This window comes from Euleptes europaea, chromosome 1, assembly GCF_029931775.1.
Source record: "Euleptes europaea isolate rEulEur1 chromosome 1, rEulEur1.hap1, whole genome shotgun sequence".
Classification (NCBI taxonomy): domain Eukaryota; kingdom Metazoa; phylum Chordata; class Lepidosauria; order Squamata; family Sphaerodactylidae; genus Euleptes; species Euleptes europaea.
Window position 1 is genome coordinate 3,129,242 of NC_079312.1, and position 25,203 is coordinate 3,154,444.

General features: G+C 45.8%; 2 protein-coding genes across 2 annotated transcripts in view; both read right to left on the minus strand.

Annotated features, from left to right (window-relative positions):
- Window positions 1-3,639: 3,639 nt before the first annotated feature.
- On the minus strand, window positions 3,640-10,453 carry LOC130493421 (zinc finger protein 420-like). The gene is made up of 3 exons (XM_056867157.1): window positions 10,394-10,453; window positions 10,016-10,142; window positions 3,640-6,002 (listed from the first exon to the last, which is right to left on the minus strand). The coding sequence occupies exons 1-3, from the start codon at window positions 10,451-10,453 to the stop codon at window positions 3,640-3,642; spliced, it is 2,550 nt and encodes an 849-aa protein (XP_056723135.1).
- A 3,307-nt stretch (window positions 10,454-13,760) lies between these two features.
- The window catches only part of LOC130493422 (zinc finger protein 345-like), a 30,490-nt gene continuing 19,047 nt past the window's right edge, over window positions 13,761-25,203 (minus strand). Inside the window, exon 9 of the mRNA XM_056867158.1 lies at window positions 13,761-13,773. Within this exon, the coding sequence (XP_056723136.1) occupies window positions 13,761-13,773 (13 nt within the window). The remainder of the gene's footprint in view (window positions 13,774-25,203) is intronic.

Here is a 25,203-nt window from a genome sequence, read left to right on the forward strand (position 1 = left end):
CACCTTGCCACGCCCCACTCAGCTATTTGTTGGGGCCCGACTGTCTTCAGTTTGGACAGGGGAGGCTGTGGCCAAGCACCTTGCCACGCACCCCCTTCTCAGCTGAGCTGCGGGGCTCCCCCCTCTCAGCTGTTTGTCAGGGTCCCACCCGTCTTCAGTTTGTGGGGGCCCCCACCCATCTAAAAAAGCATTTAGAAAATTCTACAACATTTGCAGACAATCCTACAAGCCATCAGGAAATCTACAAGGAATTTTCTAGCATTGTAGCAGCTGCAAAGGTGAATTTTAGTAACAGATTTTTACAGTTCTGGAAGATGGAGACAACCCTGTGTTTTCTTACTTCTCCAGATAAAGCCAAATTTGAAGAACTTGATCTTTCCTGCCTACACTGGTTAGATTTAGAAAATCTGGAAATGGAGCTAATAGAATTTCAAGACAGCTCTATCTGGAAAAATAAATTCTATGACCTGCGTGAAACACTTCAGTAGAAGGGATGCCAAAGGACAGCACAGTTAGTTCTGAAAATGAAATCCTTAAAGTGTGGAATTCTCTGCCAAATAATTTTAAGTCAATGAAAACACTTGGGATTGCTTTCCGTACTTTGTTTGGATCATCTTATGCTTGTGAGCAGCTGTTTTCAGCTTTGAATTATATCAAATCTGACACCAGAAACAGGCTAACAGATGACCTGAGTGCTGCATGTGTTGCTCTCAAACTTACAAGGTAGGAGTGAAGGGTAGACAAATTATCAGCATGTACACAACAGAAAAAATCACATTAATTGTTCAAAGAATTTGACTAGGTCCTCAAAGATATCACAAAAATGGTGAATTACATCATGGCTCGTGCTCTGAATTGTTGACAGTTTCAAGCACTTCTTGAGGAGGTTCAGGCACAGTATAATTGTGTACTTATGTACAATAATGTCCGGTGGCTGAGCAGAGGACGAGTCCTGGAGAGATGCATGCCAAATGCAAACTTTTATCTTTCAATAAAAAGTTGTTTGTATAATTGAAAGCTCTGTTGTGTTTTTCTTTTAACGCAAAATATGTGAATGGATGAGTTGTTTTTTCTAAACTAAAACCTCAGTATTCAGTTTAAATTGCCGTATTGGCACTTAGCGCTAAATAAGTGGGTTTTGGTTTGCAGTTTAGGCACTTGGTCTCTAAAAGATTCGCCATCACTGCCTTAGAACTAATATTCAGATTCAGCTTCTCAAAACTGCCATACAGCTTCAGACTGTCAAAACTCTGTCCCCAGCCTAGCTACCCCACCTCAGTAGCTGTAATCTTCCACACCTTCCTGCTCCCGGAATAGCTCAACTTCAGAGACTCATTCCCCTTGTGACTTGAGAATGGGCCCTCTCTAACCCAATTCTCACTCCTGTCACTTCCACAGGTTGTGTGTGTTTCGATAGCTTTGGCTTTAACAGAACCCTCAGGTTCAGAGTACAGTCTGGCTTCCATTCGGTCTTGCCACCAAGCTCTGAATCTAACACAGCCTTCTCTGGCTTGTTCCACACTTCAAATACTCTCACAGCCTTCCTGTCAGGCTGGGTCCCAAACTTCGAATCCTTTCTCTCCCTCAGAGCTCAGAGTGTCCGCTCTCTGGCTCTGCCCATTCTTGGCTGCCAGCTCTTGCTGCAGATTAACCCCTTATCCGTCACAGATGGCCATCAGTCAGCAATGCCAATTCTATGACCTTGGGCAGACCATGAGGAAAGGGCATCATGGCCATCTTCTGGGCATGGAGTAGGGGTCACTGGGTGTGTATGGGGGAGTTAGTTGTAAATTTCCTGCATTGTGCGGGGTGTTGGACTAGATGACCCTGGTCGTCCCTTCCAACTCTGTGATTCTAACTCTATGATTCTAGTCTTCAACAATACTATGATTCTAAGTTTGTTATAAATAGCATGTTTGACAGTTTGGCAAAAATGGTGATTTTTCTGGCCATGAGTTCATCTACTCTTCTGGCAGGAGGCCAAAGCACTCATTCAATAGTCAAACTATCAGTAAATATGGTGTGAGGAGCAAGCAGGGCCAAGAACCTAGACCTCAACCAGATAATCTATTATTCCTAAATGTCTGTGACTCTCCACCATAGGATGTATTTCTTGCAGTAGGACAAATCACCCACATTTTGTAATAAACCTTATTCCAAATATTGTGGCTAAGAATTGAACATAACCAATACCAGTTCAACAGGTATATACCGTATTTTTTGCACTATAAGACGCACTTTTTTCCTCCTCAAAAGGGAGGGGAAATGTCAGTGCGTCTTATGGTGCGAATGCAGCGCCGGCTGCCCCGGGAGCCGGCTGGGACAACGCCAGCTGCAGCTGGAAGGCCCCTCCCAGCCACCCAGCACAGGGCAGAGAAGTTTAACCTCCCCCCCCCCCGCTTCCCGGTCCCGAGGCTCAGCTGCTGGGCGGATCCTCGGAACGGGAAGCGCCGGGGGGGGGGGGGTGTCTTTAAACTGCTCTGTGCTGCCTGCCCAAGCAGCGCAGAGCGGTTTAACCTCCCCTGCTTCCTGGTCCGAGGCTCAGCTGAGCCTCGGGACCGGGAAGCGAGGGGGGGGGTGCGGAGGAGCAGTTTAAAGACCCACCGCCCCTCCTGATCGGGCTTGCCTGACTGGTCCCGATCGGGCTTGAAGTCTGGAAAGGGAGACTGGAGAGTTTCCCCAAGCCCCGCTGTGCGCACGCTCTGATCTCTCAGCACGTGCACACAGTGGGGCTTTGAAGGCTTCAGCCTCCCTTTCCAGGCTGCAAGCCTGACTGGTCCCAATCCGGCTTGCAGTCTGGAAAGGGAGACTGGAGAGTTCCCCCAAGCCCCGCTGTGCGCACGCTCTGATCTCTCAGCGCGTGCACACAGTGGGGCTTTGAAGGCTTCAGCCTCCCTTTCCAGGCTGCAAGCCTGACTGGTCCCAATCCGGCTTGCAGTCTGGAAAGGGAGACTGGAGAGTTCCCCCAAGCCCCGCTGTGCGCACGCTCTGATCTCTCAGCGCATGCACACAGTGGGGCTTTGAAGGCTTCAGCCTCCCTTTCCAGGCTGCAAGCCTGACTGGTCCCAATCGGGCTTACAGCCTGGAAAGGGAGGCTGGAGCCTTCCTCCTAGCCCTGCTGTGCGCACGCTCCACAGAGCAGGACTAGGAAACTGGAAGTGGAGTGCAGTAATCCCTCCACCCAGCCCTGGCCATAATAACCTCTCAGCGGTTGGTCGGGAAGCGCGGTGTGTGTGTGTGTGCGGACGTTAAACTGCTCTGCGCTGCCTGGGCAGGCAGCGCAGAGCAGTTTAAACCACCACCGCCCCCCTTCCCAGGAGTCCCGGGAAGGGGGGCGGTGGGGAAAGAGAAGGAAAAAGGAGGAAAAAGAAGATAAATATATTTTCTTAAAGACGCAGCAGGTTTTTAGAATATATATATTTTTTCTTCTTTTTCCTCCTTTAAAAACTAGGTGCGTCTTATGGTCAGGTGCGTCTTATAGAGCGAAAAATACGGTACTTCAGACTTGATTTAGCACTAAAACTCAAGATGATGATGCTCAGAAAGGGTGGGCTTGAGGCTGAAGATTTTGCAACACTGGAAATGCTTGTAGGGTTTCTCTCCTGGGTGAATTCTTTTATGCAGAACATGGCTTAACATTTATATGGTTTCTCCTGTGTGAATTCTTCGGTGTACTTTAAGATAAGTCTTTCGAGAAAAGCTCTTTCCACACTCCAAGCATTTACATGGTTTCCCCCCAGTGTGGGTATATTGATGGTCAGTAAGCTGTGAACTCGTAGTAAAGCTTTTTCCACAATACAAGCATTTATATGGTTTCTCCCCAGTGTGCATTCGTCGATGAATAGCTAGGTTACCTCTTTGAGAAAAGCTCTTTCCACACTCCAAGCATTTATATGGTTTCTCCCCAGTGTGGATTTGTCGATGAATAGCTAGGTTACCTCTTTGAGAAAAGCTCTTTCCACACTCCAAGCATTTATGTGGTTTCTCCCCAGTGTGGATTTGTTGATGAGCAGATAGGGTTGAGCTTTGAGCAAAGCTCTTTCCACACTCCAAGCATTTATGTGGTTTCTCCCCCGTGTGGATATGTTGATGGTAAGTAAGGTGTGACCTCGAAGCAAAGCTCTTTTCACACTCCAAGCATTTATGTGGTTTCTCCCCAGTGTGGGTATGTTGATGGTAAGTAAGGTGTGACCTCGAAGCAAAGCTCTTTTCACACTCCCAGCATTTATGGGGTTTTTCCCGTGTGTGGATATGTTGATGTTGAGTAAGCCGTGAACTTGTAGCAAAGCTCTTTCCACACTCCAAGCATTTATGTGGTTTTTCCCCTGTGTGGATATGTTGATGTTGAGTAAGTTGTGAACTTGTAGCAAAGCTCTTTCTACACTCCAAGCATTTATGTGGTTTCTCCTCTGTGTGGATATGTTGATGTCGAGTAAGCTGTGACCTCGAAGCAAAGCTCTTTTCACAATCCAAGCATTTATGTGGTTTCTCCCCAGTGTGGATATGTTGATGGTAAGTAAGGTGTGACCTCGAAGCAAAGCTCTTTTCACACTCCAAGCATTTATGTGGTTTCTCCCCAGTGTGGATATGTTGATGGTAAGTAAGCTGTGACCTCAAAGCAAAGCTCTTTTCACACTCCAAGCATTTATGTGGTTTCTCCCCAGTGTGGATATGTTGATGTCGAGTAAGCTGTGAACTTGAACCAAAGCTCTTTCCACACTCCAAGCATTTATGTGGTTTCTCCCCAGTGTGGATATGTTGATGATAAGTAAGGTGTGACCTTGAAGCAAAGCTCTTTCCACACTCCAAGCATTTATGTGGTTTCTCCCCTGTGTGGATATGTTGATGTAGAGTAAGCTGTGAACTTGAACCAAAGCTCTTTCCACACTCCAAGCATTTATGTGGTTTCTCCCCAGTGTGGATATATTGATGGTAAGTAAGCTGTGACCTCGAAGCAAAGCTCTTTTCACACTCCAAGCATTTATGTGGTTTCTCCCCTGTGTGGATATGTTGATGTCGAGTAAGCTGTGAACTTGTAGCAAAGCTCTTTCCACACTCCAAGCATTTATGTGGTTTCTCCCCAGTGTGGATATGTTGATGTTGAGTAAGCTGTGAACTTGAACCAAAGCTCTTTTCACACTCCAAGCATTTATGTGGTTTCTCCCCAGTGTGGATTCGTCGATGAATAGCTAGGTTACCTCTCTGAGCAAAGCGCTTTCCACACTCCAAGCATTTATATGGTTTCTCCCCAGTGTGGATATATTGATGGTAAGTAAGCTGTGACCTCGAAGCAAAGCTCTTTCCACACTCCAAGCATTTATGTGGTTTCTCCCCTGTGTGGATATGTTGATGTCGAGTAAGCTGTGAACTTGTAGCAAAGCTCTTTCCACACTCCAAGCATTTATGTGGTTTCTCCCCTGTGTGGATTTGTCGATGAATAGCTAGGTTACCTCTTTGAGCAAAGCGCTTTCCACACTCCAAGAATTTATATGGTTTCTCCCCAGTATGGATTCGTCGATGAGTAGCTAGATTTCCTTTCTGAACAAAGGTCTTTCCACACTCCAAGCATTTATGTGGTTTCTCCCCCGTGTGGATACGTTGATGCTGAGTAAGCTGTGAACTTGAAGCAAAGCTCTTTCCACAATCCAAGCATTTATATGGTTTCTCCCCAGTGTGGATTCGTCGATGAGCAGCAAAAAAGCAATTCTTAGCAAAGCTCCTTCCACACTCCAGGCATTCATGTGTCTCTCTGTTATAGAGTCGTTGATGGTCAGAAGAGTCTCTCTTCCAACCCAAACTCCTTCTGCTCTCCGAGTATTTATTAGATTTCTCCCCTAGATTATTTCTTCTGTGTGTATCAGAGACCTGGGATTCAGTACCCTCAGAGGTGGAGCATTCATTCACCCTCTTCGGGTTTGTTCCAGTGTTTCTTTCCTGCTCTTTTATGTTGAATAGGAGGTGTTTGGCTTCTTTCTCAGATCTCTTCCTTGGACAATCAGCCTCTGGAATAAAGAGAAAGACTGGTAAGACATTCAAGGAATAGCGGAATCAAGAATAGAGGGCCATTAATGGCTCTGATAATGACAACAAAAATCCTTTGAAGGGGAAACAAATCCTGCCCTGTATTAATCTGTTGCTGATTCTGGTGGGTAGTTCGATCAGAGACACGGTGGCTCAGTGGAACCTCCATGTTTAGAAGCAATCTCTCTGTAAAGAAAGATGCTTTGGATCTGCATCTCCAGGGACTCCTGTTGACCACTGTGTGGAAGGGGAGGCTGGATTTCAGGGATCTCTAGCCAATCTCTTCCTGGATTCAAACACAGCACTGATTGCATTGACTGGAGAGTTTGAAGTAGAGCTATACTCCTGAAGTATGGAATCCCAATCTGAGCTCCAAACTTATATAACTCACCATACTCTCTACCCCCAGGTAAATTTGGCCTCCCAAGCTCTGTGTTCTGAGACCCTGCTTGCAGTGCTGAGGCAGGTGGTGTCTAGACTGGGCATTTTCAGTGGTGGCCCCTCATCTGGGGAATGACCCTCCCTCTGAAGTTCAACTGGAGCTTATCTTCCTATCTTTTCAAAGCAAGGCCAAAGCATGTCTTTCCAACCAGGCTTTAACTTTGGAGTTGAGCTCTGTTATGGTCTTCTTCTGACCTGAGAAGTGTTCTCGGCATATTTTTGAGTGGCTATTTTGATGCTCTTCTTGTGCCAATGGCTTTTTAAATTGATCAATTAACAAGAATTTAGGATCTTATGCTAATGTTTTTATTTTTGAGCCAACTTGAGAGGGCTGTAGAGAGGCAGCATACAAATAAATCAAGCCGAGCACTCTATAGACATGTCCAGCTAAGCCAGCATTCCCCACCCCCCAGTTTTAACTTCTCTTTCACCCTTCAGAAAGCTTTCCTGGTCATTCTTTGAGCTGTTGTCTCCAGCTGGGGAAATTTAGCCCAAGAAGAGTCCTACACACTTCCACCACACAAGTAAGCAGATACCGTATTTTTCGCTCTATAAGACACACTTTTTTCCTCCTCAAAAGTGAGGGGAAATGTCAGTGCGTCTTATGGAGCGAATGCAGAGCCGGCTGCCCCGGGAGCCGGCTGGGACGCCGTCAGCTGAAGCTGGGAGGCCCCTCCCAGCGACCAAGCGCAGGGCAGAGCAGTTTAACCTCTCCTCCCCCCCCCCCGCTTCCTGGTCCAAGGCTCAGCTGAGCCTTGACCCGGGAAGTGGGGGGGGGGTGCGGAGGAGCAGTTGAAAGGACCACCGCCCCTCCTGATCGGGCTTGCCTGACTGGTCCCAATCCAGCTTGCAGCCTGGAAAGGGAGGCTGGAGCCTTCCCCCAAGCCCCGCTGTGCGCACGCTGATCTCTCAGCGCGTGCACACAGTGGGGCTTTAAAGGCTTCAGCCTCCCTTTCCAGGCTGCAAGCCTGACTGGTCCCAATCCGGCTTGCAGCCTGGAAAGGGAGGCTGGAGCCTTCCCCCAAGCCCCGCTGTGCGCACGCTCTGATCTCTCAGCGCGTACACGCAGTGGGGCTTTGAAGGCTTCAGCCTCCCTTTCCACGCTGCAAGCCTGACTGGTCCCAATCCGGCTTGCAGCCTGGAAAGGGAGGCTGGAGCCTTCCCCCAAGCCCCGCTGTGCCCACGCTCTGATCTCTCAGCACATGCACACAGTGGGGCTTTGAAGCCTCCAGCCTCCCTTTCCAGGCTCCAAGCCGGATTGGGACTAGTCAGGCTTGCAGCCTGGAAAGGGAGGCTGAAGCCTTTAAAGCCCCACTGTGTGCACGCGCTGAGAGATCAGAGCGTGCACACAGTGGGGCTTTGAAGGCTTCAACCTCCCTTTCCACGCTGCAAGCCTGACTGGTCCCAATCCGGCTTGCAGCCTGGAAAGGGAGGCTGGAGCCTTCCTCCTAACCCTGCTGTGTGCACGCTCCACAGAGCAGGACTAGGAAACTGGAAGTGGAGTGCAGTAATCCCTCCACCCAGCCCTGGCCATAATAACCTCTCAGCTGTTGGTCGGGAAGCGCGGTGTGTATGTGTGCGGAGGTTAAACTGCTCTGCGCTGCCTGGGCAGGCAGCGCAGAGCAGTTTAAACCACCACCGCCCCCCTTCCCAGGAGTCCTGGGAAGCGGGGTGGTGGGGAAAGAGAAGGAAAAAGGAGAAAAAAGAAGAAAAATATATTTTCTTCTTTTTCCTCCTTTAAAAACTAGGTGCGTCTTATGGTCCGGTACGTCTTATAGAGCGAAAAATACGGTATCTGCTGATCTCTCTCTTCTGCATCTTGGACAAGCAGATGATCTGCTCCTTCCAATGAGGATATGCAATCTGGTTTGGGAACCAGACATCCTTCTTTGGGAGAAAGAAGAAGACCGGTGACTTCCAGACATCCCAACTCCAAGAAATATCCAGATTTTCAAACCAAGCCTGAGCCCATACACAACCACCAGGATACGGTATCTTAGCACCCTCCCAAGGCAAGTAGGATCCAACATCCCAGTCCACTGTGGCTCTGACGAAGAGCCACTGTCTAAGGGCTCCTCTCCCTTTGAAGAGATCCTACAGTCCCTCCAAGATGGGAACAGGTGGTGATGGGATACCCCAAACTCCCATTTACATTTTTTTAAAGACTTGTACTCCATTGTCTGTATTGAGGACATTTTTCATACCACTCAACCTGAAAAGTGCTCAGAACGGCATACATTCTCTTCTCCTTCTCTCCAGCCCAGAATAGGAAAACAGCACCTGCCCAACTGAACTCGAGAGAAGCCAGGCAGCCAGGAATTCAGCAAGTGAAGTTCATCACGACAGAGTCAAACTTCCCCTGCTAAAATCCCAGTTTTTTACTATGTTCTTCAGGGCTCTGCAGCCTCATTTACTCAGTGAACCATGCCTAAGCCTACAGTGGCGCAAGTAGAATGAACAAAGCAAAGGGACCCCCATTCATTTCCTCTGCCACCCCACACTTTCCCTCCCTCAATTCCTATGTGAGGCTGTAATGCCTTGAGGCCAGTAAATTCTTTGAACTTTGGAAAATGCATACTGAGGGCCCTGGACCAATACAAATCTTATTTTCAGGGATCACTTCCATAGTTGCTCTGAAAGGCCAAAGAGGATGACCTGTTGACATACTGTAAACTGTGGTTGAGGACAATCCCCCTCCTGCTCTGCTTTCCGTGGATTTTCACCTGCAGTGACGATTTTGTTCCCCATGAAGAACAATGAGCCCTCTCAGTCCTCTATGGGCAACCAGGTGTGGGCCTTCCTCCTCTGCTGTGTTCCTTTTCCTTTACAAACGAGCTTACATACTGATATTTTACTTTCTACATATCCCTTCTGAGAATATCCATCGGAAGAGCCCTGGAAGTCGGGGAAAGTACTGTCAAGTCACAGCTGACTTATAGCAACCCTGTAGGGTTTCCAGGTGAGATATTCAGAGGTGTTTTGCAGTTGCATGCCTGGAGAGAGTTCTGAGAGAACTGTGACTGGCCCAAGGTCATCTAGCAGGCTTCATGTGGAGGAGTGGGGAATCAAACCCGACTCTCTCAATTAGAGTCTGATCTTTACCACTACACCACACTGGCTCTAACAGGGTCCTTTATTGGTGGTGGTGGTGGAAAGTGCTGTCAGGTTGCATAGAATCATAGAGTTGGAAGGGACCGCCAGAGTTATCTAGTCCAACCCCCTTCACAATACAGGAAATTCGAACTACCTCCCCAACCCCAACCCCCAGTGACCCATACTTCATGCCCAGAAGATAGCCAAGATGCAATTGACAAGGCAACCCTGTAGGGTTTTCAAGTCAAGAGATATTCAGAAATGGTTTGCCATTGCTTGCCTCTGCACTGTGACCCTGGACTTCCCTGGTGGTCTCCCAATGAAATACTAAAGAGGGCCAACCATGCTTAGCTTCCTTGATCAGGCTAGCCTGGGCCATCCAGGTCAGAGCTGGAGCCCTTCTTAGAAGGAAAGACTTTTGCCTTCAGCATCTGTGAATCAAGGGAAAGGAGAGCCTTACCAAGAGAGGCCACATTCTGATAATTGTCCTCCATGACTTCCTTGTGAAGCTTTCTTTGGTCCAGATCCAGCAGAGCCCACTCCTCCTCAGTGAAACGAACACACACCTCCTCAAAGGTCACCAGACCCTGAAAAGAGAAACAAACAAATATTTCTCTGTTGTCACAGATAACATAAGAATTCTTCCCCTTCTAAGTGCAATCCAAAAGGATGATAATAATATGTTGATGTTCAAAACTCAGACCTCCATCAGATGTTTTCATTTTCTATCCAGCAAGCAGGAGAAATAGCAGCCGAGGAAAAGAGACAGAGAGATTCTCCCTGGTCTACGGAGGGTGGGGGTTGCACCCAGGGGCATGAGCCATATTTCCAAACTTACCTGATAAGGCCGCATGGAAGCTGCTTTCCCTCTGCCAGAAAGAGACGGCAAAGAATCCATCGTTGGTTTTAAGACACCACCTGGAAGTATAAAAAGGTAGCTCTATGGCACTTTATGCTTTCCTAGTACTTTGCCTTTCAGTTCCTTGAGGGGGGAATGGAATAAGGTTCTCCCTGTATTGGCTCAGGGTTGCAACTATCCTTGCATCCCTATTTCGGATAATTTTTTGCTTTCATATTTTTTTTTTTTTTGCTTTCACACTTCTGACAAATCTAGTCTTAATCGTTATCATATACAAAATTGTGGTCTGTCCAGAATCCACAAGGAAGAACTAACAGGCCCTACTAAACCCATGGGCAGAACCACAGGTACTAAATCTCACAATGGTGGGCAAGAAGAGAACTTATGGGAAAAGGCAGCCTTACCAAACACTTCCCCTCTTGACTTCCCAGCTGGGCGACACAGTGAAAAGAGGCCACTGACACATCCTCTCCATTAGAGTCACCTCACTTCTTCTGAATTTCCCCCGTCTACAGTCCTAGCCCAAATACATTATTGCATCTTACTGAGAATCTTTGTTAAATTCAAATATAGAATCATAAGATAATCAAGTTGGAAGGGACCTACCAGGGTAATCAAGTCCAACCCCCTGCACAATGCAGGAAATTCACAACTAACTCCCCTAGTGACCCACACTTCATGCCCAGAAGATGGACAAGATGCCCTCCCTCTCATGATCCGCCTAAGATCATAGAATCAGCATTGCTGACCGATGGCCATCTAGCCTCTGCTAGCCTCTTCTTAAAAACCTCCAGGGAAGGAGAGCTTACCACCTCCCGAGAAAGCCTGTTCCACCCAGGAACTGCCCTAGCTGTTAGAAAGTTCTGCCTAATGTCTAGACAGAAACACTTTTGATTTAATTTCAACCCGTTGGTTCTGGTCCGACCTTCTGAGGCAACAGAAAACAACTGGCACCATTCTCTACATGACAGTCCTTCAAGGGGGGAGGCTAAAGGGGCTTTCAGAAAAGGGAAAGAGGAAATAGTGGAGGTGGGGCACAAATCCTTGTGGGTTCCCATTTGTAGATCAATATTTTTGCCCTACAAGAAAGCAAAGGCAGGCAGAGATCCTTCAGTTTGTGGCTGGTTTGAGAAACCCAAGGCTGACTTTTGAGATCTTGGTGGCTCATTAAGAAGGGGTTGGACTGTCCCAGGTGTCCGTGACCCCAAGAGGAGAGGCAGTTTTCCAGCAAGGAAAGATCTCGCATCACTAAAGGCCACCCAAGTGTGCCCAGCTGCTGAAGTGGAGAAGGGAGCCTTTCAAAGAAAAAACAACCCTGCTCTTTCGGAACAGCAAGAAGAAACCCCTGCAGGTCTTTAGGGACCCCCACCTGCCCCACCACAAAGCCAGGCTGATGGGCGAGATCACAACCAAATGCCAAAAGAGAGATGATTTCTTGCTGGAGTTTGCAGACCGCAGCCGATGGAGCAGAAGCAAAGAGCCGCCCGTGCAGAGACCGGGTTGCAGGGAGAAGCTCAGCCCGGTCTCCGGGGAAGAGGAGCTCTTACAGAGAGCTACCGGGGGGGGGGGGGGAGGAAGGGCATTTTGGAAAATGGAGCCCGCCGGTTCACTGATGCCAAGGGGGGGGGGTCTTCTTGCTGCACTTTGGGGTCCCCAGTGGATGAATCCCTCAGGGCTCTTTGCAAGACCCCAATTGCAGCTCCTCTTTCTCCGGGCTGCTCCATGTTTTTTGCAAAAGAAACCTCATTTCACGGCTCATCTCTTGCTCTGGCGCGGGCTCGTTTCCTCTTCACCGGAAAAGCACTAGGAGGTCACATGGTCTTCTCGGTGGATGCCTCTCTAGGAGTTCAGACTTTCCCTTCTTAGCCCTTAGATATGTGATGGCGAACCTTTTAGAGACCGAATGCCCAAACTGCAACCCAAAACCCACTTATTTAAGACAAAGAAATATTGGAAAGAGATACATGCTGAAATTCAGAAAATATTAAAAATCAAATTCCCAGTGGAAACTAAGAGTATGCTATTGAGCTTCTTGCCAAAGAATATCTCAAAAACTGTTCAGATATATGATGATGGCAGCTAGAGATACATTTGCAACAAAATGTAAAGCAGAAGAGCACCCAGACAGAGAGGACTGGAAGAGCAAATTAGATGAATATGCAGTAATGGCAAAATTGACAAATTATGTCAATAAAAAGCCAAACAAAGAGTTCCAAGACAATTGGAAAGCATATTATTTATATTATCCCTAAAAAATCAAGATCAGAAAAGGAACTATTATACTATATTATAAAGTAGCTGGCTTTGTTTGGATTGTGAACTAAATTAAAAATCCAGAGCAAAGAAACGGCAGATTTGATATATTTAGAAACGTTTTAGGGGAAGGGCTGTGACTCAGTGGTAGAGCATCTGCTTGGCATGCAGAAGGTCCCAGGTTCAACCCCTGGCATCTCCAGTTAAAGGGACTAGGCAAGTAGGTGATGTGAAAGACCCTTGCCTGAGACCCTGGAGAGATGCTGCCGGTTTGAGAAGACAATACTGACTTTGATGGACCCAGGGGGGTCTGGTTCAGTGTAAGGCAGCTTCAGGTGTTCAAACTTTGAAAAAGCTCATTGATATACATCTCACTGAATACATGTCAAATATGGTAGGAAAAACTCAATACTTTAATATTGGGAATAATTATTAGAAATATAAACAACAGTTAACTTTAAGTAGAAATACAATTAATTAACAATATGTTATTTTAGCTATATAATTTTATAAGTCATTTTAATATATTGGCGAATATAAAAATTGTGGCTAATCAAAGAATTTTATGATTTATGATGAAAATATCAGGATAATCATTAATCAATGATGTCCATTCTCTTATTACATATTGTTTATCACGGCTATTATTTTAAACACTATTGATATATGAAAGGCTGAAATTGCTACAAAACAAGAAGGAATCCAAAGGAACAAAAATACACTTTCATGAAACCTCAAGCAAAGAGCAAATTGTAAAAATTATCACACCCTCTCCGCCCCCTCTTTCCCCTGTCTAAAAGCGCCTCTGGAACCTCAGGCCACTTGAACCCGTCCAACTTCCCAAGGCGCTGGGTTCGGATCCTGCTCTCCAGCCCATGCAGGGACCTCGTGGCTCTGCACAAAGGGGGGGGGGGTTCCCTGGTGCAGAAGGAGGGAGGCTGGGGGGATCTGGAGGGGACAGAGGCTTTTTCCCTCCCCCCTTCCTCTCCCCTCCTTTCTCTCCGGTTTAGGTCTTGCATTGAAGCCCCCAACCCATCATCCCCCCCCCCAAAAAGCCCTTCCTTTTTGTGCTCACCGGACCCCTCCAAGTCATTCAAGCGACAGCCCTGCAAAGACAAAGAGGGCTCCTGGAAGGGGCTGGGACAGGAAATGGGTTCCCCCTCCCCTCCTCCCCATGTGCCCCTTTAGGATTGACCCAGCCCCCCTCTTTAACCCTTTGAGAGCCTTTCAGCTGGGCAAGAGACCCAGGTGAGACCAGTCAGGCAGAAGCATCTGGCCAAAGGGCAGGGAAATGTGCCCCCTCATCCAATACAGGGATAACAGATCCCACAGGCGAGGGCCGGGATCTCTATTGTGACCCTCTTAAATGGGATGATGCAAAAACTCGAAATGGAAAAATCTCCCTAAACCTAAAATGAACTTTGGTGGTGGGGAGGCGGTGCCTCGAAGGAAATCAGGTTTATGTTCTGATTTTGGGAGCCTGTTAGCTGCCTTTAATAGAAGAATAGGACTCGGCTCTTTTCCCATTGCTTTTCGTAATTTGGGCACTGCCGTTCCACTCAAAGGGCCCTTGAGGCTTCTGGCCCCAAAAGAAAATGACATGTGCACTTGAGTCTGGGCAGCTTCAGAATGTCTCTGCCAGTAACCGTGGCCACTTCCACAAATAAATCAATACCAAGTCATCTAATAGCTCGCCTATACAGATGTTCTGTTTGTTTTTTTAAAACATTATAACTGTGCCTTTTAACTTTTGCGCTGCAAAAGTGGGGACTTATTCAACAGGTAATAATTCTTCCTGTCATGTTTCATGTCGACCCTCCTTAGTAATCGAATGGGTGACTGCCAATGAAGTCCGGAGTTGCTGCACAGAGGCCGGCCACCTCTGATCCTCTCTTACCTTAAAAAAATGCCAGGAGGGGTTGCAAGGGATGCCAGCCTCCAGGTGGGACCTGGGGACCCCCACAAATTTACATCTCCAGACTACAGAGATCAGTTCCCCTGGATAAAATGGATGCTTGGGACAGTGGACTCTAGGGCATTTCCCCCCACTGAGGTCTGTATCCTCCCCTGGCCCCATCCCCAAATCTCCAGGAGTTTCCCAACCACAGTATGGCAACCCCCTCCCCCAATGCCAGTGCCCTAGGGGGTCAATGTAAAGTCAGCTGTGACTTTTTTTTGAACACATGAAGCTGCCTTATACTGAAGCAGACCATCATGGACCATCTAAGTCAGCATTGTCTACTCAGACCGGCAGCGGCTCTCCAGAGTCTCAGGCAGGGGTCTTTCACATCACTGACTTGCCCAGTTCCTTTTACTGGAGATGCCGGGGACCTTTTGTAGGCCAAGCAGTTGCTCCACCCCTGAGCCACAGCCCTTGAGGTCACGTCACAAGCAGCTCCTGCAGTCCTGTAGCCAATGTCCTGGAAGTGCTCTTTTCTTGCAGAAACTGGCCCAACCATAGTCGCAGTTCCTCTACTCCACACCTTCAAAGTGAAGCAAAGTTCTCAGGGCCTCTGTCCTCATAAGGAAATTATATTTCCACCAGCAGAGGCTAGAAGGAAGGGCCAGCTGGGGGGCCAACCTCCCTGCTAGGAAGTGATTGCAATGAAGGGAGGGAACAAAGCAATCAATTGGAACAAACACAGGGGCTTCTACCCACCCACCCCCGTCTGTTCTCCCCCAACAAAAAAAAACAAAAAACCTGACCAGCCCTCAGTTAAGGGCTATGGACTCTAATCTGGTGAACTGGGTTCGATTTCCCACTCCTCCACATGAAGCCTACTGGGTGATCTTGGGCTAGTCACAGTTCTCTCATAATTCTCCCAGCCCCACCTACATCACAAGGTGCCTGTTGTGGGGTGGTAGGTGATTGTAAGCTGCTTTGATGCTCCTTACAGTAAAGTAGGGTATAAAAACAAGCTCTTCTGCCAGGCCAACTGCTCCGGTGGCTGTCCTGTTAGGCACATTATTCCTGCCATTTCTGCTGCTATAGCGGCTTGTGTATAATATCTCTATAAAGTCCTGTTTCTATGCCAGGAACATTGAGAACAACCATGTGCCTTCTGCCTCCAGGACAAGCGTGGCACTTTTTCTTGGCTCCCAGAGAACAGGAGCATCTCTCCTTCTGCCTTCCCCCTATTTCTGTCACAGCCTTCCCTGCCTGCCTGCCCTTTTTCTCAGTCAAGAGTGTATTTCCCTGGAGGCTGGGCATCTGGTACTAAGTGCCTCGCTCTCGTTCTCTACCAGGTCATCTTTGTTTTGAAGCCTGCCCTGGGCCAGAGGCAGGAGCAAAAGGTAAGAGGAAATGGACCTTGACCTCTTGCTTGTGGCTGGGGGACCAGGGGCTGCCTACAGTAACGGGAGAAGAACTGTCTGTGGAAGGGGAGAGAGAAACCCACCTTGCACCTAGCAGACAGGAACATTGGTGGCCCGTGAATGGGCCCTGCATCACCTATAAATTGGACCAGATTCTCAAACAGCAGGTTGGGATAAGGCCTGGCAGCTTCATCAGTCTGCAAGCTGACTTAACACCTGGGAGGGGATGGAAGTTGGCAGATTCCACAGCTGTTTTCTCCTTTGTAGCGATGGGCATGCCTGCTTGTCTGCTAGCAAATCGTTGGCTGTGAGATTACACTAAGGGAAAACCTAAGCAATGTGGATTGCTTTTTATTTTTTTCTTCTCCTCTTTCTGGATAGTGGGCATCTGAGCTAAGCCTTTAGAAGGTGGTGGTGGAGGAAAGTGCCGTCAAGTCAGCCCTCCTTGGTAATTGAATGGGCGACTGCCTAGGAAGTCCAGGTTCACTACGCAGAGGAAGGCAAAGGAAAAGCATCTCTGATAGTCTCTTGCCTTGAAAAACCCCATGAAGGGCCGCGAGGGATGCCAGCTTCCAGGGGGGACCTGGGGATCCCTCGGAATTACAGCTCATCTCCAGACCACAGAGATCATTTCCCCTGGAGAAAATGGATGCTTTGGAGGGTGGACTCTATGTCACTGTACCCCACTGAGATCCCGGACTTCCCCAGGTTCCATACCCAAATCTCCAGGAGTTTCCCATCCATGATCTCACAAACCTACCCCCCCCCATCAACCTCCAGGGGCCAGGGAGGATGGGAGAAGTAAGCAGATAGATACCAGTCTCCCTCTCACTCCTTTTGGGACTGTGAAAACCTGTTAAGAAATTAACCCTGTGGTAGCTGCTCCCTGCTGTTGAGGAAAAAGGATAGAAACAGCTGTATAGTCAGAAACGACAGGTAACAATGGAAGCAGTTGGAGACAAAACCCTGTAAGGGGTTTGGTGTTTCCCAAAAAAATGTTCATTTACCTATCCAGTGCTGAAGTCGTGATGGATTTTGTAATTTGTACCCAATCTTGGGATTGGAAGCAAACTCAGCTCTTGGACAGTTAAAGCCTCCTAGCTGAACTTGGCTGCAAAATCACCCGTTAGTTCTGTTTAAGACAAACTTTCTGACAGAGACATCTCTCTTCCAGCACAGTGAAATGGTAGACATCAGATCTTTTTGCCAGAACAAGAAACAGATCTCCTTTGTGTTGAATTTTTTTTTTTTTAAATAAAGAACTCTTTTTCTTAGGCAAGAACTTGATCAATATAAACAGGGGCAAATTAATCCTACAAGTACAGAAAAAAATGCATGCAATAAAAATCAGGTCTCTTAAAATTTATCAGACATAGCTAAATGCATAAGTTTGGCTGTTCTCTAAGATTAAGGCAAAACAGGTTTTCATCTGACTAGGAGAATGCTGGGTAAAATAGGATGCCCGGCACACATCAGATGCTCACTCAGGAGAAAGTCTTCTTTGAATATAAACCACCAGCAGAAAGCCAGATGAGAAGTTCACAGGATGCTTCTTATAGAGGTGACAGATCAGAATGGAAATAAATATTTCTATCTTAAACATAAGTTTGTCTTCTAAACAAAATGAATGATTATGGCAATGAGTAATTTGTGGGCTATAATCTCTCTTGCTAAACGTCATTCAATATTCAGAGCAAGGTTATAATGCCAAAAATAGAACTTATTTGCAATTGAAGAGCAATGAATCGGCTACTGACCCTCAGGTCTGGAAACAGGGGCATGGAGGCCTAGGAAACTGAAGCTTATTAGATTTGAGTTACTATTAGCGTTGTTTGAGTGATCAGACCATTACTACAGAAGCCCATTACCAGAGACAAGTTACCATTGTGTGAGGAGCAATAAGCCCCATTACAACAGAAACAGTTAAGCAGAGTCTTGAGAAATAGAAAAGAGAAGCTAGAGAAATAAATAGATTAAAAAAAGGATGGGCTATAAACTTAAAGATTAAAATTATCTGAGAAACTGGCTGGTCACTTAGCACAAACAGAAGGAGCTCCAATATGTCCATTTCCCAAAGGTTTTAAGTGTTTGTTTGCTCAAAGGCTCCTATGAGTAGAAAAATAGTTACTAAAAGGGGAGATACCCCTTTTTGCTGTCTTATTTTTGGTCAAATTAGGGACAATTGAAAATATGGAAGGGGAAACTTATGGAAAAGTGACCAGAATGGCAGAAGTCGAAAGGGTTCAAAGGGTGATGGGGGGGGAGGTTGGACTAAAATATAGCAAAAGGGCAAAAAGATGCAGGCAGCAAAAGAAAGATACAATAGTTATTTACTTTCTGTATTACTGTGACTATTTTGCTCCTTTCAACCTTTTGGCTCCCTCCACCACTGTTGCACAGAAAACTCACAAGGGGGTGGAGAGCACTGAGCCATGAGCCATTGCTCTTTGCAAAGTCCCTGCCAGGCCCCATATGGTGGGGGGTCATGCCAGGGCTGCCTAAGATCTGATGCCATCCCTCCTTTGCACATGCTTGATTGGTCAGGTGGTAAGGGCCTGGTGAGCAGGGATTCAAGCTGAGACTCTGCCTTGGGTTTTGCTGCCACTCAGGCCATTGCCAGGCATGGCCTTTGAGCCACCCTCCATCCCTGCCCCCATTGGCTCAGACCCACATATTCCCCTTGATACATGGGCACTCTTCCCCAGAGGACTATGGGGGAAGGTGTTAAAGTCCTCTCCAATTTAGGAGGAGGCATGTTCTGGTTATTGGGGATTCCCTACTGAGAGGGGTAGAGTCTAAAGCAGGGGTGTTGAACTCATTTGTTAGGAAGGCTGGGTATGACATAAATGTCACTTGGTCGGGCTGAGCCATGTGTACATAAATAAATACCATAAAATATAATGCCAGATACTGGAGATACAAACTCTACAAGATACAGGCAAAGTCGAATAATAATATTGTTTTTTAATTAAAACACAAACAAGTTCATAGAATGGGTTTCTCAAGAACAAGTCAGGTCAGACTGATCTTATCTCCTTTTTTTGACAAAGTTACTACCTTGCTGGATCAGGGGAAGGCTGTAGACATAGTTTATCTTGAATTGGGTTGGCTTTTGATAGGTTCCACATAATATTCTTGTTGACAAACTGGGGAAATGTGGTTTAGATCCTAACTGGTTGACAGATCTGTCATAGGCCTAGGCATATGGGATCCATATATTTCTTATTTGTTTGCACCTCCACAGAATTTTTCAGTTTAAAACAGTGGTGGGGAACGTCAGGCCCGGGGGCCGTTTAAGGCCCGCAAAATCATTTGGTCTGGCCCTTTGTGGGTCCTGGCAGATCTCTAGCTCAGAAGGATCTAAGACTGGTGATCTGCACCCTCCCGCGGACAGGAATAGCCTCTATTCAAGGCAGATGTGTGTTTGTTTTACCGAGAAAAGGAACCCTTTTCCCCCCTTGCAGAAGAGTTGTTAGCTATGGAGCTGCTAGGACCGCCCAAGAAACCATGTTAACCCTTTCCTACCCGGGCCGTGGAGATACGTATTGGTCGGCTAATTTTTAAGTTGATAATTTTGTATGGCCCGTGAATGATGTTATAAATATCCAAATGGCCCTTGGCGGAAAAAAGGTTTCTCACCCCTGGTTTAAAAGGTGAAGTCTGTACCTGGTTTACATTTAGCCAACTTCTCTGTGTTAAAGCTTTCAGCCAGTGTCGGACAACAGTGACGGCTGTTCTGTAAGACACTGAATCATCACTAGAGACTGGGCTTACTTCCAGGAACTGGGCATTCAGTCAGCCTGACTATCTCTCCTGCAGTTCTACTACATCTAAGTATAAATAAAAAAATATCTTCGAAGTGGCAGAACACCAGACAACACCGAAGTTCAGAGCATCAGGTCTCAGTTGACCAAGGAAACTTCAGGCCTGAACTTACTAGACCAAAGTACAGCACGAGGCTCAAAAATGTTAGAAACAGAAATAGAAATTGGTTCTTGTAGGTTATCCGGGCTGTGTAACCGTGGTCTTGGTATTTTCTTTCCTGACGTTTCGCCAGCAGCTGTGGCAGGCATCTTCAGAGGAGTAACACTGAAGGACAGTGTCTCTCAGTGTCAAGTGTGTAGGAAGAGTAATATATAGTCAGAAAGGGGTTGGGTTTGAGCTGAATCATTGTCCTGCAAAAAGTATCAAAGGTAATGTGCTAATCATTGTCCTGTAAGTATCAAGATAATGTGCTAATGAGAGTGTGGTATGTTAATATGGAACGATTGTATCTGTGATCTGTTAATGTGTGAAATCCAAAGCTAATCTGCATGGCTATTGTTGACTGTAGTCTTTGTTAGTCTGGAGGTTTTCAGGACAGGAAGCCAAGCCTTATCCATTCTTAAACTCTCTTCTTTAATGTTAAAGTTGTGCTGATGTTTATGAATTTCAATGGCTTCTCTGTGCAATCTGACAAAATAGTTGGTAGATCTGTCCAGTCTTTCAGTGTCTTGGAATAAGACCCTGTGTCCTGTTTGTGTCAGTCCATGTTCAGCCACTGCTGATTTCTCAGGTTGGCCAAGTCTGCAGTATCTTTCATGTTCTTTTATCCTTGTTTGTATGCTGCGTTTTGTTGTCCCGATGTAAACTTGTCCACAGCTGCAAGGTACACGATATACTCCTGCAGAGGTGAGGGGGTCTCTTTTGTCTTTTGCTGATCGTAGCATCTGTTGTAGTTTCTTGGTGGGTTTAAACACTGTTTGTAGGTTATGTTTTTTCAAAAGTTTCTCCATCCTATCAGCGACTCCTTTAATAAATAGCAAGAATACCTTTCCTATGGGAGACTGTTTTTCCTGAGTTTTCTGATTTTTGTTTGGTTTAATGGCCCTTCTGATTTCATTCTTGGAATAGCCATTTGCTAGCAGTGCGTGATTTAGATGATTAGTTTCTTCCTTGAGAAACTGTGGTTCACAGATCCGTCTTGCACGGTCCATTAATGTTTTGATTATTCCTCTTTTCTGTCGGGGGTGGTGGTTGGAGCCATGGTGAAGAAAAATTAATGGACTTTCTAAACCATCTTAATAATATCCATCCAAACATCCAGTTTACCATGGAAAAGGAAATTGAGGGTAAACTCCCATTTCTTGATACCCTTGTCATCTGTAAAACAAACTTTCAGTTAGGTCACAAGGTCTACCGGAAACATACTCACACAGATTGCTACTTACACAAAAACTCCAACCACCACCCCCAACAGAAAAGAGGAATAATCAAAACATTAATGGACCGTGCAAGACGGATCTGTGAACCACAGTTTCTCAAGGAAGAAACTAATCATCTAAATCACGTGCAGCATAGGTGTTTATCTTTTTTGCTAGACTGAACTTACTAGAGGCAGGGGCAGCCTGGCCCTGCGGTTAAATAGGGAAAGTCAGTTCTTAATTGACTCTATGACTTCAATAAATTATATCACAGGTATGTATATAGACATAGTAGACATACTATATTGTAACAATTATGTTTTGTAACTAATATTTTTATAATTCATTTATTCTGTTTGAAGCTTTACAATAAAAATAACTTTTGATTAAGTTCAAATAAGTTGTGTCCTGCCTAAATTGTAGGTGTTTAAGCTAAGTAAGATAAAATATCACTTCTTAGGAAGGGATTCATTCTATAAGTTTATTCACTGAACACAGAGTCCACTTCAGATCACACCCAAAGAGTGCTTGTTAAAGGTTCCTCATCCACTTGGAGAGGAGTAACTAGTGAAGCGCCTCAGGGATCTGTCCTGGGCACTGTGTTGTTCAACATCTTTATAAATGATTTAAATAAAGGAATAGAGGGGATGCTTATTAAATTTGAAGATGATACTAAATTGGGATGGGGTAGCAAATACAGAAACGGAATGGTTTCAATTGGCAAAGATGTTAGACAAGGATGTATTTTATCTCCCTATCTCTTCAATCTATATGCAGAACTTATAATTAGGAAAACTGGATTAGATTTAGATGAAGGTGGAGTGAAAATTGGAGAGAGGAACATTAACAATTTGAGATATGCCGACGATACTACATTACTGGCAGAAAACAGTGAAGACTTGAAACGCCTACGGTTCAAAGTTAAAAGAGAAAGTGTAAAAGCAGGACTACAGCTGAACATCAAGAAGACAAAGGTAATGACTACAGGAAAATTACACAACTTTAAGATTGACAATGAGGAAATTGAAATTGTTGAATACTTTCTATTCCTTGGCTCCATCATCAACCAAAAGGGAGACTGCTGTAATCATACAGGCCGCCTAACTCCTGGACTGGTCATGGCAACCCCGATATGCAGGCACATGACTATTGTTACAGCGCCTGCCCCAAACGCTACTGGAATGGCCACAGCGCTCACCGTTGAAATTGACACGGCCGCTCCTGTGTGCTCCGAGCAGCCGGCAGCTGGGAAGCAGAGGCAAGGGCAACCTCCAGTGAACCTGAGAGACTCCATGTTCCTGTTCGTCCCTGTTCCAGCTGCCGCCATGTCATGGCAAGCAGACAGTCACGTAGTCAGTGCCAATATCCCCCCTCCCATTGCAACATCAGCAGCATAATGGGCAATCAGCAGCGATCCTGATATCAGCGATGAGTCGTTCCTCCAGCTATGCAGCAATGATCCCCAGACGTTAGCAGAGATTGCGCCTTTTGTTTAAGATTGTTAAGCACATCAGCAAGGATCTCCCGGTTCCTCCTGTGTTGCATAAACCACTGGAATTAGAATAGATTTCCAAATTCTCAGTACGCCCACCCCGGCAGCCGACCATTAATCCTTTTGTCACCTTTTGTCACCTGGGAACCTAGGAGGGGTAATCCAATTACCTCGCCCCCAGAAAAACAGTATATCTGGGGTGCCCACAGCTCATAACCTTACCTAAGGTCTTTCCTGGCACACTCGCCGTTACTCTGTTGGTTTGGTTTCGTGCAGCCCGACCACTCTCCCTCCCGCCTCGCTGGCCGAGTCTACGGGAACCCCTTGCCCTCACCTTTATTCTATTTTGTGCTATCTTAGTCTACTGGAACTTGGGACAACTCCTCTACAAGAACGGTAAATGTTCCCCCACCAACGATACCTGCCACATGGGCATATGTCGCTACTCTACTACCTTTTGAATTCTTAGATTCTCTGTATGTTTGTGTTGCACCATTGAATGAAAGGAAACATAAACTCTCTTAATTCGGAATCCTTTGCCTCGGTCTTTATTTAAAGGTCACAGTTACCGGCTCTGGTATACAAAGGTTGCGATACCGCTATAAAAATAAATATTGTAAGTTGCCATCTTGCTTGCTAATTTCCCCAAAGAGCAATTTGGCTAACACTGCAGCCAAGAAATCAGAAGGAGATTGAGACTGGGAAGGGCAGCCATGAAGGAGCTAGAAAAGACTCTGAAGTGTAAGGATGTGTCACTGGCCACCAAGATTAAGTTAATTCATGCCATTGTATTCCCTATTTCTATCTATGAGTGTGAAAGCAGGACATTGAAGAAAGCTGATAGGAAGAAAGTAGATTCCTTTGAAATGTGGTGTTGGAGGAGAGTGTTATGGATACCGCGGACTGCCAAAAAAAACAAATCAGTGGGTTATAGATCAAATCAAGTCTGAACTGACCCTAGAAGCAAAAATGACTAAACTGAGGCTATCATATTTTGGTCACATTATGAGAAGACAAGAGTCACTGGAAAAGACAGTCATGATAGGAAAAGTTGAGGGCAGCAGGAAAAGAGGAAGACCCAACAAGAAATGGATTGACTCAATAAAGGAAGCCACAGCCCTCAAAATTTGTCGAAGGCTTTCACGGTCAGAGTTCATTGGTTCTTGTAGGTTATCTGGGCTGTGTAACCGTGGTGTTGGTATTTTCTTTCCTGATGTTTCGCCAGCAGCTGTGGCAGGCATCTTCAAAGGAGTAACACTGAAGGACAATGTCTCTCAGTGTCAAGAGTGTAGGAAGAGTAATATATAGTCAGAAAGGGGTTGGATTTGAGCTGAATCATTGTCCTGCAAAAAGTATCAAAGGTAATGTGCTAATCATTGTCCTGTAAGTATCAAGATAATGTGCTAATGAGGGTGTGGTATGTTAATATGGAACGATTGTATCCTGAAGTGATCTGTTAATGTGTGAAATCCAAAGCTAATCTGCATGGCTATTGTTGACTGTAGTCTTTGTTAGTCTTGAGGTTTTCAGGACAGGAATAGCCCGGATAACCTACAAGAACCACAGCCCTCAGTTTGCAAGATCTGAGCAAGGCTGTCAAAGATAGGACATTTTGTTTTTTTCATAAAATTTTTATTATTTTTAAAATATTTTTTAAAGATAGGACATTTTGGAGGACATAGGGTTGCCATGAGTGGGAAGCAACTTGATGGCACTTAACACACGCACACACAGCAAATACAATAGAAGACCGAGCCAGAATACATGAAGATCTTGACGGGCTGGAGAACTTGGCTAAAACTAATAAAATGCATTTCAACAGAGATAAATGTAAAGTTCTGCATTTAGGTACAAAAAAAATAAAATGCATGATTATAAGATGGGGGAACTTGCCTTAGCTGTGCAAAAAGGATCTAGGGGTCTTAGTAGACCAAACACTGAACATGAGTCAGCAGTGAGATGTGGTAGCTAAAAAGGCAAATGTGATCTTGGGTTGTATCAACAGAAGTATAGCGTCCAGATCATGCAAAGTGATGGTATTGCTTTACTCTGCTCTGATTGTGTTCAGTTTGGGGCACCACAATTTAAGAAGGATGTAAACAAGTTGGAACAAAATGGTGAGGGGTCTGGAGACCAAGTCCTATGAGGAGAGGTTGAAGGAGCTGGGTATGTTTAGCCTGGAGACGAGTGAGAGGTGATATGATAACATCTTCAAATACTTGAAGGGTTGTTGTATAGATGCTGTGGAGTAGGCGTCAAAGGGGTGTGGGGGGCAATTCTGAATTTCCTGCATTGTGCAGGGAGTTGTACTAGATGACCCTGATGGTCACTTCCTACTCTATGATTTTATTATTCCAACTTTATTATGATTCTTTGATTCCATCCATCAGGAACAGCATCATAGGAGAGCCACACCAGCAGCTCGATATTTTCAGTGTTTTCTCAGTTTTCAGAATTTGGCTGTGAAACATTTTATGTGATTACACTAATATTTAAAAATCTATTATTATATGGTACTATTAAATACCTTTGTAATGCTATCAGCC

Excerpts from the sequence above, each read along its gene's own strand:
- LOC130493421 (XM_056867157.1), bottom strand. The coding sequence starts at position 10,453 with ATGGATTCTTTGCCGTCTCTTTCTGGCAGAGGGAAAGCAGCTTCCATG. Across the intron at positions 10,143-10,393 it reads CTTCCATGCGGCCTTATCAG|GGTCTGGTGACCTTTGAGGA; the intron begins GTAAGTTTGGAA and ends TTCTCTTTTCAG. Across the intron at positions 6,003-10,015 it reads TCAGAATGTGGCCTCTCTTG|AGGCTGATTGTCCAAGGAAG; the intron begins GTAAGGCTCTCC and ends TCTTTATTCCAG.